This window comes from Amblyomma americanum, chromosome 4 (assembly GCF_052857255.1).
Source record: "Amblyomma americanum isolate KBUSLIRL-KWMA chromosome 4, ASM5285725v1, whole genome shotgun sequence".
NCBI classification, from domain to species: Eukaryota; Metazoa; Arthropoda; class Arachnida; order Ixodida; family Ixodidae; genus Amblyomma; species Amblyomma americanum.
Genome location: NC_135500.1, coordinates 179025242 through 179039167, shown reverse-complemented (window position 1 = coordinate 179039167; position 13926 = coordinate 179025242). Strand labels below are relative to the sequence as shown.

Genomic DNA, 13926 nt, shown 5'->3' with positions numbered 1-13926 from the left:
AGCTATAGCTTTGTGGAGTATAAAACTTCACACACCTTCCTTGTTTTTTTTTTTCATCGTGTATAGCTTCATGTCGCCAGCCCATAGAGGGTAGTCTCAGAGTCGTAAGGCCACCAAGTGTCAGTGCAGATGTAATACTGGTGGGACAGAGCAGGAAAGTGGAACCAATTCATTCGGAATGAGTGTGTACTAAAAGGCTCGCTTGATGACGACGTACGTCGGTGTAAGGATCTCGGACTAGTAAGCCTGCTTGAAAGCACGCTTTTTGGGTGACATTTTTTGGTTTTGAGATCCGCAAGGCATGTAATTCGCATCTCTTGTCCGTTGACAATGTACTTGCAGTCCTTGATAATATCGACATCATCAAAATGATTCTCGCATACTTTAGGCGTGCGAGACAGCTGTTCTTGCGACGCAAAATTTGTTCACAGCTTTTAAACTGGCTGTCATCGGGAGGCGGTGGTAGAAAATGAAGTGGCGTCGTGTCTTTTGCCACTTGTGCAGCAGCGTGCAAAGCCGGATGGCATATTTAACATTCGCTTGTAGTCAACAAGTGGGCAGACTGCACCACAAAGAAGTTTTTACTATCATTACGAGCACCATCCACGCAAAGACCAACTTGAAGACCCGACTAGCTTGTCGTTACTGCAGCGGACGAAACTCCCGCGACAGCAGACGATGTAGACACGCTCGACTACAGCGCCACTTCCCGCGACCGCCACTGAGCGGAGCTGTGAAACTGAAACTACTGAAACAGTAACTAATAATAATAATAATAATTGGTTTTGGAAGAAAGGAATTGGCACAGTGTCTGTCTCATATATCGTTAGACACCTGAACCGCGCCGTAAGGAAAGAGATAAAGGAGGAAGTGAAAGAAGAAAGGAAGGAAGAGGTGCCGTAGTGGTGGGCTCCGGAATAATTTCGACCACCTGGGGACCTTTAACGTGCACTGACATCGCACAGCACACGGGCGCCTTAGCGTTTTTCCTCCATAAAAACGCAGACGCCGCGGTCGGGTTCGAACCCGGAAAGTTCGAACCCGAAACAGTAACTGAAACTTGAAACTTGAAAGGACGTTGAGGGGCGCGGCCATCTCTAGATTGCAAAATGTATCCACCATGGTACCCACCGATGTGATACCGAGTACCCGGGTTCGAAGCCTACTGCGGCTCTCGCGTTTCGATGGAGGCGAAACGCAAAAGGCAAGGCGTCCTTGTGCTGTGCGATAAAGATCCTCAGGTGGTCAAATTATTCCGGAGCCCTCCACTGCGGCACCTCTTTCTGCCTTTCTCTCTTATTCCCTCCTTTATCCATTCCCTTACGGCGCGGTTCAGGTGTCAGCGGAGATGTGAGACAATTACTGCGCCAGTTCCTTTCCTCAAAAACCATTTTTCAATGTTTTATCTTTCGCAAAAATAGAAGCCCTGCCAGAACCACCAAAGAAGATAATTAGTCTGGCAACTCATTCAACATGGCCGCGCCCACGCAGCTTTTGGCATGGGCTTTGATGCGTTTTGGTGGTTGCAGAAACATGGTGCTGAACGGAATCACTCGTTCGTGCGTAGTTAAAATTTGTCGCCCTTACTCTGCAAAAGTAGTCCCTAAGAAAACAAACATTCAGTACGTCAACAGGTGCACTGAATTGCAAAAACATCTGCAAGTACCGCTTTTTCATGAAAATGAAGCGCCTTTCGTCCCCAGTGTCAACGAAATGATGAAGGCCGAGTCCCTCTTCGTCAGCAGCCCGAGCCATGCACTGTCTTTTATAACTTCTGCTGTGCGTCCTGATCAGTACCCTCAACACAACATGCCGGAGGTAACAAGCTGCTGAAACTATCGTTACAAAAATGCAGAAGTTTGACAGCCGCAGGGCAGAGAAGTTGTTTCGTTTGGTTACTATCGACGCCGAAAGTTTACAAAACGGAATGTTCGCAAAATATTTTTGTTTTCTCTGACGAAGAAAAAAAAATGACGCTTACAAAAAACAGCTTGCAGAATTGCAGGAAGGCTGACTTACAGGAAGATGTTTTCCAACCAAAATCCCTCGTTCACAGACCGCGTGTTCACTTCCTGCCCTTCTGACTGAAATGGTTAGCGCGAGGGGAAATGAGTCAGTCGCCCTTCACTGTATACTCCTTCGGAAAGTTGAGGGGCCTGCTCCCTAATATGCATGAACTTGAAGCTCTGACGCTCACCACCAGCTTTCGAGATAGAGTCTAAAGGAAAGTTGTCGAAAGGTTATAGTGATGCACTCCCTTTACGAGTACCTGTCTCGGCCCGCTTCTCGCGTTCGCACGCCTGCTTTATTGTGTCCTTTCAACAACTTCCCTCCCTCTCCCTTTTTGAACAAGAATGCAAGATTGCTGTCTGCAAACGAGGGTTTTTGGTTGGAAAATTGTAGAGGGCACTCGATTATCTGCAAGTTGTCACTTCCAAAGATCGGACCTTCCGTGCGGTCTAGGCATGCAGACTTCAGTCTTGTGTGAGCAGACAGGGGTAAGGAATGCGATCGAAACAGCTCCGCAGAAGTTCAGATTCATCACTTACCCACGTTTCATAAAACTTTTAGCAACAAATTGCACCACTCTATGTTTATACTTGAGTCTGTTTTAGTGCTTTAGGAGGCCAAACGTAGTTGTGCATTAAAGGGCTGCATACGGCACGCTTAAGAAATCGCGTGACGAAATGAAATCACTATTAATATCTTGGTGAGGGCTAGTCAGTTATTCATCTTGCAACATTAAGCAGCAGAAAAAATGAGGACGCCAAAGAAACAGAGATGACAGCACAAATGTTGCCGTACCTTCAGATACAACAAGAGATAACATTTTAATTGGACCTAAAATTGGTAACCTGCTCCTGTCATGTCTCTGTTTCTTCGTCATCCTCGTTTTTTGCGCCGCTTAATGCTTCAAAATGAAGTCGGCATGCTTTCTTCTAGCGTTTGTTGGAAAACTGACAGTGCATATTTCAATTTTTTATTTACAGATCGCTGTGATGGGCATTAGCAATGTTGGAAAGTCATCACTTCTAAGAGCCATGTTTTCTCAATCTCCTGAAGTGGTCGTGAAAGTCTCCAAAACTCCAGTAAGATTCTTTTGAATGCAGGTGCTGATAATTACGCCGTAGTTGTGACTCATGATTCGTACAACTCATTTATTTGTGTGCTACCAGGAGAATATTAGATCTTCTAAAAAATGTTCCCTCATTTCTCCCAGCCATGCCATCTCTTGTCAAAGCGCACACACTCTTACCAAGCATACTTGTGAAGACACGATGAATTACAGCGGGGTTTGTTGTCACTGTTACTATGTCCATCCAGAAGGCAGATCTTGATTTTGCTGTCATTAAAACTTTACACATGCATTTTACAGCAGGTTTGCTACATATATACTCATAATTTTGTCTTGAGGGTCAGGCACCTTGTGTAACCTTGTTCTTTGTTGAAACTAAAGTTGCAGCATAATCTGTGCGAGGCCTGGATTACCCTACTGCAGGAATGCATGCATGCATGCATGCTGTGCTGTGTTTTGTCGTCATGCATGTATAGCAGATAGTGTCATTAAACAAAGATTTATGCACTCATTTCGTTACGTCAGTGGTAAGCGCTCAAGTGACAACAATGGTGGCTTAGCATCTATGTCACATCTACTTAAACTCCTCACCTGTACTTGGCGTTTTCGTGCAAGCATCTGTTTCCTTTTTTTTTTTAATTTTCCTTCTGGTGGTGTCACACACTTCAGGTAAGGCCTAAAAGGATTGAAAATACAAGTGTTGACACAAGCGCAGACATTTAATGCATGCGACGAGACATCCAAACACACAAAAAAAGCTATATCAATTAAGAAAACAAGAGAACAACCAGGATACACGAGCACATGCAAGACAGGCCACAATTGCACGCCCAGGTGGTGCAGAGAATGCATAACAAAGAAGCATAACAAGAAGCACACAAAGAAGCATGTTATGGTGCCATGGGTCTAATGCAAAGCAAGCAGAGCCTCTTCCCTGCTATGTGGTAATGCATCAGCCCCAGGTCAGAACACCCTCCAGAGCAAGGGCAAGAGCGTCGCCGTCCTCATTCCAATTAATTCCACCATCTGCTTGGCAGTGCACAAACTTTGTGCCTGCTGCTTTGTTGTCCTCTTCTTCTATCTGCGTAATTCATCTATATTTAATTTAACCAAATCTGCCTTCCTTGTATTCTTCTTTTTATCTTTTTTGTCTCTCATCTTCTCTGCCTACCCTGTTTACTTGAATTTTGACAGTGCCCATCTGTAGAGTGACAACTTAGTCATCAATGGTTCATGTAGATAGAAATACCAGCTGCAGACTTACCCAGCAACCTTGCAGAGATGGCCAAGTGGTTAGAGGTGTCAGTCTGGCACCCAAGAGGCATGAGCTCTAATCCCACTTAAATGTACGCTTTTCTTCAATGTGTTTTATATTTTTGCCACCGGATGCCCACCAGTGACACAATGGGTACAAGCTTTGTGCTCTGCTTCTTTAGGGTGTAGTCCTTGGGAAATAGGTCTCTGGCCCCACCTTGAGTAAAAGAAGAAACCTTGTGCCATGGCACTCTTTGGCCACAGACACCCTTGCGGCATAGAAAATTAATCACCATCATTTTACTTTTTCAAGCCTTCTCATGGTGTAGATGGACAAAAATTTGCAGACAAGGAGATTTGAGAATGAAGCCCTTAAAATGTATTATTGCCTCAAGACAAGCAAAGTGCATAATCATGTGGTTGTTGTATATCACTTAGTGTGTATACTTTCCAGTAAGGTTTATTTCAAAGGGTAACAAAGAAGTAGAGGAATGGGAATCGCCATAGTGTGCACATGGCTGCTTTTATCACCCTTTATAGGCTGCTGCGATGGTTTAGGGGTTATGGTGTTCGGCTGCTGACCCGAAAGACACGGGTGCGATCCTGGCTGCAATGGTCACATTTTGATGGAAATGAAATTCTAGAGTCCCATGTACTGTGTGATGTTAGTGCACTGTAAGGAACCCCTTGTGGTCGAAATTATCTGGAGCCCTCCACTACAGCATCTCTAATAGCCTGAGTCGCTTTGGGACGTTAAGCCTATACAAAACCGAACTAAAACCAATCACCGTTCATTTCAGAAATTTTTATGCATTAAACATAAATAGAACCATCTTTAGCATGCTGGCGTGTTTATTGTTTTGCATCTGTTTTTCATTGAAGTGCATCACTTCCTTGGCTTCATCATTAAGCTTGGTCCACTTTTGAGCACCGCGTAGGCTTTGCCTGTCTGAAAAACAGTCAATATTCTTTTCTTGAGTCACATAAAAGGGAATACTGAAACTTTGGCTTAATCGATAAAGCCATGAGCTTGAGCTAATTGGGTCAAGCTAGTTCTAAAAAGCAGGTTCTGTACAATGCCCTTGCTCTACTGTTTGTGGTTTATACACCTTGCTCTGTGTGTTTTCAAAGTAACAGGACTTTTTTATTTCAGGGCCACACAAAAACACTAAACTTTTTTGGTATTGGAAAGAAGTTGTGTCTGGTCGACATGCCTGGCTATGGTTTCAGACAGCCAAAAGACTTTGCCATGTTTTCATCGCAATTCCTCTCTGGTCGCAAAAAGTAAGCTTGTTAAAGGTCCATGTCATTTTTATAGAGCTGAAGCTGCTTGCTGTGTGCACTTCACAGCTTTAGGCTGCTAACTTTAAGAGAATCTTTGTAGATCTCAGATGAAGTAGGTTTTTCCGGTCGACATTTGTTTCCTTTATTATTTTGTTGTACTGTATCCTGGTTTTCCAGCTTGAAGAGGACGCTTCTTGTGATAGATGCTGGACAAGGTTTTCAAGACTATGACCAAGATGGCATAGAAATGCTGGAGACTCTCAGGGCACCATATGCTGTGAGTATTAACTCTGTTTTCGTCTTGTGGCAAAACCGATGGTAATTGCATGCAAATGGATCATCTGTTTGATTTTACATTGCCTGCTGTTTTGACCAGCATGGTAGTCTGTGCTACACCTGATGATTGATATCTTTCTGGCAGTTGGTTCTAACAAAAATTGACAAGGCCAAAGACTCTGTCATACTCAAGAACCTGATGTTCATTCAGGAACTACGAGATCGCTACATGTCAGCACTATGCTTTCCTCAGCCTTTTCTGGTCAGGTAAACATTATTATTTCAGATTTGTTCCTGGCATGCTTGTGAAAGTTTTTGTTAAGTAATTCCAGTTTGCACTTGCTCAGCTGCTCAGTTATTAAGATATTATCGGATGCTGAGCCTCAGAATGTGGGCTTGGTCCCGGTCACGGCCGCCTTATTTTGGTGGAGGCAAAACACAAAAGGCACCCATGGGTTGTGTGGTGTCAGCACATGTTAAAGAAGCCCAGTTGGTCGAAGTTAATCCGTAGCTGTCCTCTATTGTGCGATGTCAGCTTTCATTAAAAAACCCCAGGTGGCCGAAATTAATTTGTAGCTATCCGCTCTACAATGCTACAGTGCCTTTGTTTCTCTTCCTTCTTTACCTGCCCTCTTCATCCCTTCCCCACAATGCGATTCAGGTGTCCGCCAACACTGAGACACATACTGTGCCTTTCCTCTCTTGATAACCAATTGTTATTCTGATTCCTTCTCCTAAAGAAATGAAAGCAGATTTCAGTCACTTCATATTCATTTACAGTCGAGCCCATTTATAATGAACCTGACGGTTGCACAGATAGTGTTCATTGTATCCTAAGTTCGTAGTAAGTGGACGTTTTGTATTACGACCAAAAATACTGATTCAGACAAAGCAGGCACGCTTTCTTTAAACAATGTTTCGGGCACGCCTGCTACTCTGTCGCACCTGCTTCTCCACTCGAGACCCTTGACGCTGCTTTCGCGTATCTCCAACACAGTCACGTATTCTTCGCCAAGATCCTTGCTACCGATGATCTGCTTTTGGAGACATGATATAACTAACCGCCGTTCAACTGTACACTGCCGCTAGTGCCAGGTCAGCCTGCTCATTATCGTATGCTTCAGATTCCAGTAGTTGGAAAGTGCGCATACTTCGCATACAGCGGCTTCGTCAGTTCATGGCACTACGATGTCGGCATTACCATCCGCACCAATGAAGTTATCCCAGCTGGCGATATCAGCTCCAACCAGGTGTGCATCACCGACGCGTTACGAAACGTCCATGTTCGTCTCACCATGTGGGTTTTAGAATGTGTCGTCTGTCGTTCCTGGGCCCATTCAGCGACCAAAAAATAGCGCAGCGCATTTCTTGCACGGGGTATCTCCGCACACGGTAGAGACCAATTGGGTAGGCGCAACATGCTGGGCCAGCATGGCATAGCACCTTGTATCCACAGTTCTAAGATTGCTGCAATTGATTGATCACTGACTGAGCGCAATAGTTTTGACTTCAACGCTCCTCCTATCTAGCACCCACCACGCTTCTCGTTCTGTTTTAGACAATTTGCCAAGCCAATAGACTCATATAAACAGATTTAGTTGGTGGCCCTTCTGGCCCGTCTGCGGCTTGCTTGGCCGGTGGTTATCAACAGTTTTAATGCCGCCCTTTTTATTGGTTTTTGGATTGCCACGCTCTTTTCCGGGCGGCGTCCATGCCTGCGAGAAGCGCAAGTTTATCGACTGTGGGGGCAAGTTGGCGGCCCCACCTCATTCGCTATAATCGAGTAGTCAGGTCACAGTTCTTCGTTGTATCTTAAATGTGGCACTGTTGCCACAATCCATATTTTGTCGGTAGCACCGTCCTTGTTTGTAATACATGCGGGAGGTGCGGGGTTCGATCCCCAGCGCCGCCGGGGACCCACCGGTGATACAATGGGTACAAGCTTCCCCTGGCATGATGCTCGACTTAAACAGGGTGAAATGCTTGGAAAATAGGTCTCTGACCCCACCTTGAACAAACAAAAATACCTTGTGCCATGGCACTTTTTGGCTGCAGATGTCCTTGCACCATAAAAATTCACTGTCATCATCATCATTCATAGTAAGCATGTGTTTGTTATAACTGCGGACATTAAAAGTGGGCTCGACTGTATGTAAATGTCATTGCTGTGGCAAAAAGCAGTAGAAATATATTTTTCTTTCACTTGATATCTACTCTTCGTTCTTATTTCCTCCTGAACAGGATGTTGTTTGGAATACCTTCTTTAAACCCGTATACTGTCCGTCAACTAACTTTTAGCACCATCATCCTGAGTTATTAACTCCTTACTTAATGCAAACAGATGTATTCAATTAGGGAGTAATTACTCATTAATGTGCACCTGATTGAATTCTACTCTACTGTGGAAGTTCCACCAAATACGGTGGGCAGAGAGAAGTGTTCAAGGATTGGTTTTTTTTTCATGCATGATAACGGATGTGCTGTCAGTCGTAGTGGAGTGCCCCAATGACATTGCATTATACGGTGTGTTCTTTTGCTGGATATTTTGTTATTCTTTATTTTCTTTCTTTTTGCCCTTCACCTTTCTTGCTTCTATCATACTGAAGCTCCTCAGTACTGCAAAAATAAAACTTAAAAATAATCCTGAACCCATTTGTAATTTAGTATATGCCAGTAATAATGAAATTATAGTAATTCTATAAAGAGGCTTGTGCATTTTTGGGGAGTTTTTGCGTTACTCTTTTGCCTCTGTCAGCATGACTGACCCTGTACTCTGTCAGCCTTCGAATACGTAAAAAAGCCTAGTTTTCCAGAGTTTCATTAATTGCATGCAATTCACAAAAAATTGGCTGTGCGAAAAATTTTAGCAGTTTTTTTTTTAATTACAATATGGCAAAATGCATTTCTCTGAGATCAGCACAATCTGCTTATCGGCTGCTAGAAGTGGAAAATACAGCGAAACCTCTCTTTAGCGGGTTTTGTTCTTGAAGCCTTTTCTAGAAATCGCTGCATTCACTCCTCACGGGCACGGCTAACCTGCTAGTGCTGAAAGGAAAGCGTTTAAATTGTAATCTTCATAACCCATCGCATGATTTTCTCGTTGGTAGTTTTTTCCTTTCATTCTTGTGTCAAGTTCCTCACCTTTGTGTGAAACACCCAAAACCCAATCATGAGCAGAAAAGCCACTAGAGCTTTTGATATTTTTTTGTGAGTCAGATTTTTGTTATTAGTAACATTTTACAAACAAAAGGGGTGTTAGGTCCTGGTATGGACTGCAGAATTCAGCAGGCTTTCGAATTACGTCTAAAAGTGTCATGGACAGTAGGCATTAGTGTGCTTTCTTTTTGTCTTCTGCTGAGTTCTTATTATGGGTGTTGCCACGAAAGTAGGACACAATCAATAGACGTTTTTAGCATACCGGAGACGTACTACCGGAGACATATACCGGTTTACCGGACCCCTCGTGCGTATGCACAGTGGCATTGTTGGGGTGAGGGGGAACCACTGCGCGTGCGCAGCCGGCGTCCGGTAAACCGGTATACGTCTCCGGTAGTATGTCTCCGGTATGCTAAAAACGTCTAATAGCACTGAGCTATGTTCTTGCCTTCACAGCCGCCAAAAACACATCTGAGAGGAGCAAGAAGCTTTCCACCTCTGTTTCACAAAATTTTGTGCTCGCAAAATACTCTTCAGAGAGAGAGAGAGAGAAACACTTTATTTGGCAATAATTTAAGCACTCAGAAAATCTTCAGCCTGATGCATCTGGGCTACTTGGTCGGCCAGCTGTGCTGACCCTGGCCAAGCACGCCAGGTGGAGGGTGGCAGGGGATGCGGGAAGTATGGACATTTCAGGGCAAGGGGGCATTGGAAGAGGCAGCATTCTTGGTTGGCCTACGGGTGGGGGCAGTTTGGACAGGAGTGGTTGGAACGCACCCGTAAGAGGAATAATAGGGCTGGAGAGAGGAGTGCGTTGAGCTGAATTTTTCAAAAGATGTGGATGGGAGTATTGGCGAGGTTTGGTTCAGGGGAAAGAAGTGTCAGCAGGGATTCACACAAATAAGTGTAGTGTAGTAGTTAGTTTGTAAAGGTACATTTTGGGTGCAGTGCTGTTCCACCCAAAATGCATGAGTAGTTTTGTGCGATTTGCGTCTTGTGGAGGTTGGCTTCGTCACTGGAAGGTGGACTTGACCAAGGGATCTCAGGTGCCTAGAGTAGAGTGTCGCGGGCAAGCTGCATACCAGCTCATTGCCTGTAATCTCAGCATGGCCTGATTTCCATTTATTTCCATTTAACGGTTACTATGTCAGACCTATGGGAGAGGAGGGCACCAGAAAGTTCACTGCAGAGGTCTTCTGGGAAAATGTAGGATTGGAGAGCACGAACTGCAGCCATTGAGTCTCCAGACATGGCTAGGAAGGAAATTGGGGGAATAAATCGATGGCATGAGCGATGGCTAGAAGAAGCTGAAGGGAAGGGTAGTGTATGGTGCCACTGTGGGTGGTCTGAGAAGAGGAGTGGGGTAATATTCTCCATCTATGACTTTGGCCAAATTCACGAAATATCCAACTCACAAAACTTGAGTCATTTACAGTATTTCAAAATGCTTCGTTGCTTTGTTTATACTGACAATATTTTCTTCTCTATGTTGCAGTTCAGTCACCCATGAAGGCATCGCTTTTCTGCAAGCATTTATAACACATGTGGCTGGGCTTCAGGTTGAAGGTGCACAATATGCACAGTCCTCACAGCGCAATAGGTGATGGTACACCGGTTTGTATAGGAGCATTACCTAGTGTTATAATAGGTGTAGTAATGGATTTTAATTGCATTTGCTGCACTATCTGCTGTTATATACATTACGCAGAGGAAGAATTAATAAAAATTATGTGTAGCATTGGAGAACTCGAGGTGCTGCACAAAAGGAGACTTATTTCTATTTTATTTCAACACATTGGGCATATCTACACTATGCGTGCCTTGTTTCTACTTGCAGTGATCTGCAAGTTATTGTTTCGTGTTTGGGTGGTAAGCAGCTGCCCACTAATTTCTTAAAATTCCTCCAGTAATTTGTATTCTAACATTTCATTGTGCCAGAGCTGGTTGAAAAGTTAGCATTAATCTGTGATGCGCTGATTCAGCTCAAGACAAGCTTCACAAATGATGTTTTTCATTTCATTACAACTTTTAACCAATTTTTTCTTATATGCCTAAGCTTTGTTATTCCCTGGAAAACAATTTCTTATATGCCTAAGCTTTGTTATTCCCTGGAAAACAATTTTTTTTTAAACACATCATTCGCACTCACTACATCTAAGAGCATTATTGACAAACGTATTGCACATAATTAAGGCCCTAATTTTCTGCGACGGAAGACTTTAATTCCACGAATTGGGAACAGAATCTGCAGTATTCTGCGGGAAGCCTCCAGTGCATTAAAGCATGCGTCTTTCGCACAGCATCGGCCACCATGCTGATGCCTCCTGCCTTGCTGCTTCATCATTCTGTGCTGCACAGTTCTCTGCCCATTCGCCCAATTTTTTCGTGCTCTATTTCTCTAAGCTCTTTCGCTGCTCTTCATTCTGATCTGCCAGCCCTGTTTCCTTTGCACCTATGTAGCTACTCGTTTTGGCCAGTGCATGCTGCGTGCTTTGCCTCGATGGGCCAAGGTCATCGAGAAGTTGGCCTTTTTTCGCAGTTCTGGAGCCTCGTAGGAAAACAAATTGGCGCTGTGTTCGTAGCTGGTTCCAGATATGACAATGTGCTTTCTGAAGAGGTGATTTAAGGAAAAAAAGCTCACACCATATATTCATGCAAATACAATAATATTGGTTTCAACAGGCACCAGTATCGTGACTCCTCCTATACATGGAGTGTGAGCACGTTGCTGCCAAAGCCACAGCTTGCTTGAGAAGAGGAGTAATAAGCATACCAAGTCATTATCAGAACTTTGTTTGTTACCATATTCTACATTTAAAGGCAATCCAGGTAATTAAATTAAATCACATTCCCATCATTCTGTTATCTGGCACTGCTGACACACAATCCTCCTTTTTTACGACCGGTCTGCACATGTTCACAATCCTCGTCCAGCTCTACTAGTTTAATACCCTTGTTGAAAACAAACCGCCAGCCCCTCCTGCGCAAGCGCAGTTCACGTTAGCGACAGGCGCAAGCTACTACAGGTGGTGGCAGCCCTCATGCACATACTTGCCTCGCCACAGGCATGGTACTCGCTTCTTGGAACCGGATCGTGCCAGTGTCTCCAATGTATGCTTGTTTTTAAACAGTTTTCACCCACTGCCCAGAATGCACCGTGTATTGTGAAATACACAGTTTCTGCAAAAAATGCTAAAATCCGCAATTTTACAAAGAACACATACCTTACCACTCCAGCTTTGTTGCTCGGAAAAATCTCAGACCGAAAAAGTCTTTAGATTCATTAAATATGCACATATATTTGAACAAACTGCAACATATTGAACTTTTATTCCCGCTGCTCCTACAAACAAGCGTATTTACCGTTTTTGGCGCATGATAGCCATTAATGTGCCATAAAACCCAATACAGCACTCAGCACTGACAGAACGTTTCCCATTCAGGCATTTTCAGTGGTGTGTAACAATTCAAAATTCAGATTGTGTGAAGTTGAAGATATCAGGTAAGTGTAGAAAAAGTGTGAAGCTATCAGAATTAATTCTAGGAAGACAGCTTTCTGTGTGGCTTAATTCCTATAATGTGTACAGTGCAGTACAATGAGGACTTGTGTTCTATTCTTGTCCTCATTGGAGAAACTATAGTCGGATACAACTTAAGTCAGCAGTGAAGCTCCGCCCACATTTAGGACCGGTACACAGAATTTCTCCACGACAAAAAAGTAGTCCATTTTTAAAACTTCTCTCGTCACCTAAACAAGAAGCTAATCACGAGAAAAAGTTATAAGCCCTAGAATTTTGATACCTGGCTTGTTTAATAAAGTCAAACACTAAACAGCTGATTTCGTTTACTTTTGTGACTGGCCAGCGGAGTAATACAGTACGCCGTGAATCGTGGCCCAGTGTTAACAACTGCTGTTTTTTTTTTAAGTTGTATCCTACTATAGTTATTGTGATTGACGTTTGCAGCTGTCATCTCCACGCAGAGCTTCATAAGGAAAGTCAGGCTTATCGGGCGCTGTGAGGAAAAGCTGTGCTTGTAGTTTGCTACTTAATAATGCTAATATCTTTTACCCATCTAGGCTAGAGACATATCGTCGTGCCTTGTATATTTCTTAAAGCAGCTTGTTCCATTCTAGTGTAGAAACATGCAGAAAGCAGGAAGGCTGAAACTGTATGATCAGGTACTAAGAGTCAGCTTATACTTATGCTTATGGATAGCTTATGCTTGTGGATAGCAGCTCATGCTGGCAGATAACAACAGGTGCTTACACTGAGCTTTGTGGAAAAGACTGGAGATCGGTTCATGTTAGTTTGCACAACTTTCTGTGGTGGCATTTATGTCATTCACTTATATTCCTGTACTTATTATTATGACCATTATTGCACATTTGCTTAACATTGGACCAATTTTTATTTGCATTATATGGTCATCAAATTGTGTGTTGATTTCTCATCATATAGTACTTCTTTTTGGTGGATTGCATCCAATCCAAACGGTTACTGGTGACCCAGATTTAATACATTATTTGCTGGTTCAGGAAATGAAATTTAAAAATAGCAGAATGAGGATGCAAATAAACAAAGATATCTTGTTACTGAGTACATTAAATTTGCAGATTTTATAGCTGAGGCTGCCATTGTTGGAGCATTACATTTACTATTCTTTAGTGCTTGAGCTGTTTTGAAAATCACAAAGTTGATTACATAAAAGGAGTAGGCCTCCTAAATGAATCCCACTAAGTAATCATATCAGGATTTTCTTTGCGTTCACTTTCTAAGATCATGTATTGAGGGCACAGTTACAGTCCTCATAACAGGGCCCACTCGCACATGACAGTGCAGATTTTAGCAAATATATGGTAATTACATATCACTGCCTTA

At 43.3% G+C, this 13926-nt stretch overlaps 1 protein-coding gene across 2 annotated transcripts; it reads left to right on the top strand.

The window, feature by feature from the left end:
- The first annotated feature begins 1459 nt into the window (after positions 1–1459).
- LOC144128765 (GTP-binding protein 8-like) lies at positions 1460–10816 on the top strand. 2 transcript variants are annotated; one of them, XM_077662437.1, is made up of 6 exons: positions 1460–1818; positions 2991–3089; positions 5484–5614; positions 5792–5891; positions 6036–6157; positions 10542–10816. In XM_077662437.1, exons 1-6 carry the CDS (start codon positions 1474–1476, stop codon positions 10648–10650), a joined length of 906 nt encoding a protein of 301 aa, XP_077518563.1. In that variant the 5' UTR covers positions 1460–1473; the 3' UTR covers positions 10651–10816. The 2 variants fall into 2 exon arrangements, with proteins under 2 accessions (XP_077518563.1, XP_077518564.1); XM_077662438.1 differs by having other exon boundaries at positions 6036–6152; positions 10542–10697.
- Positions 10817–13926: the final 3110 nt, after the last annotated feature.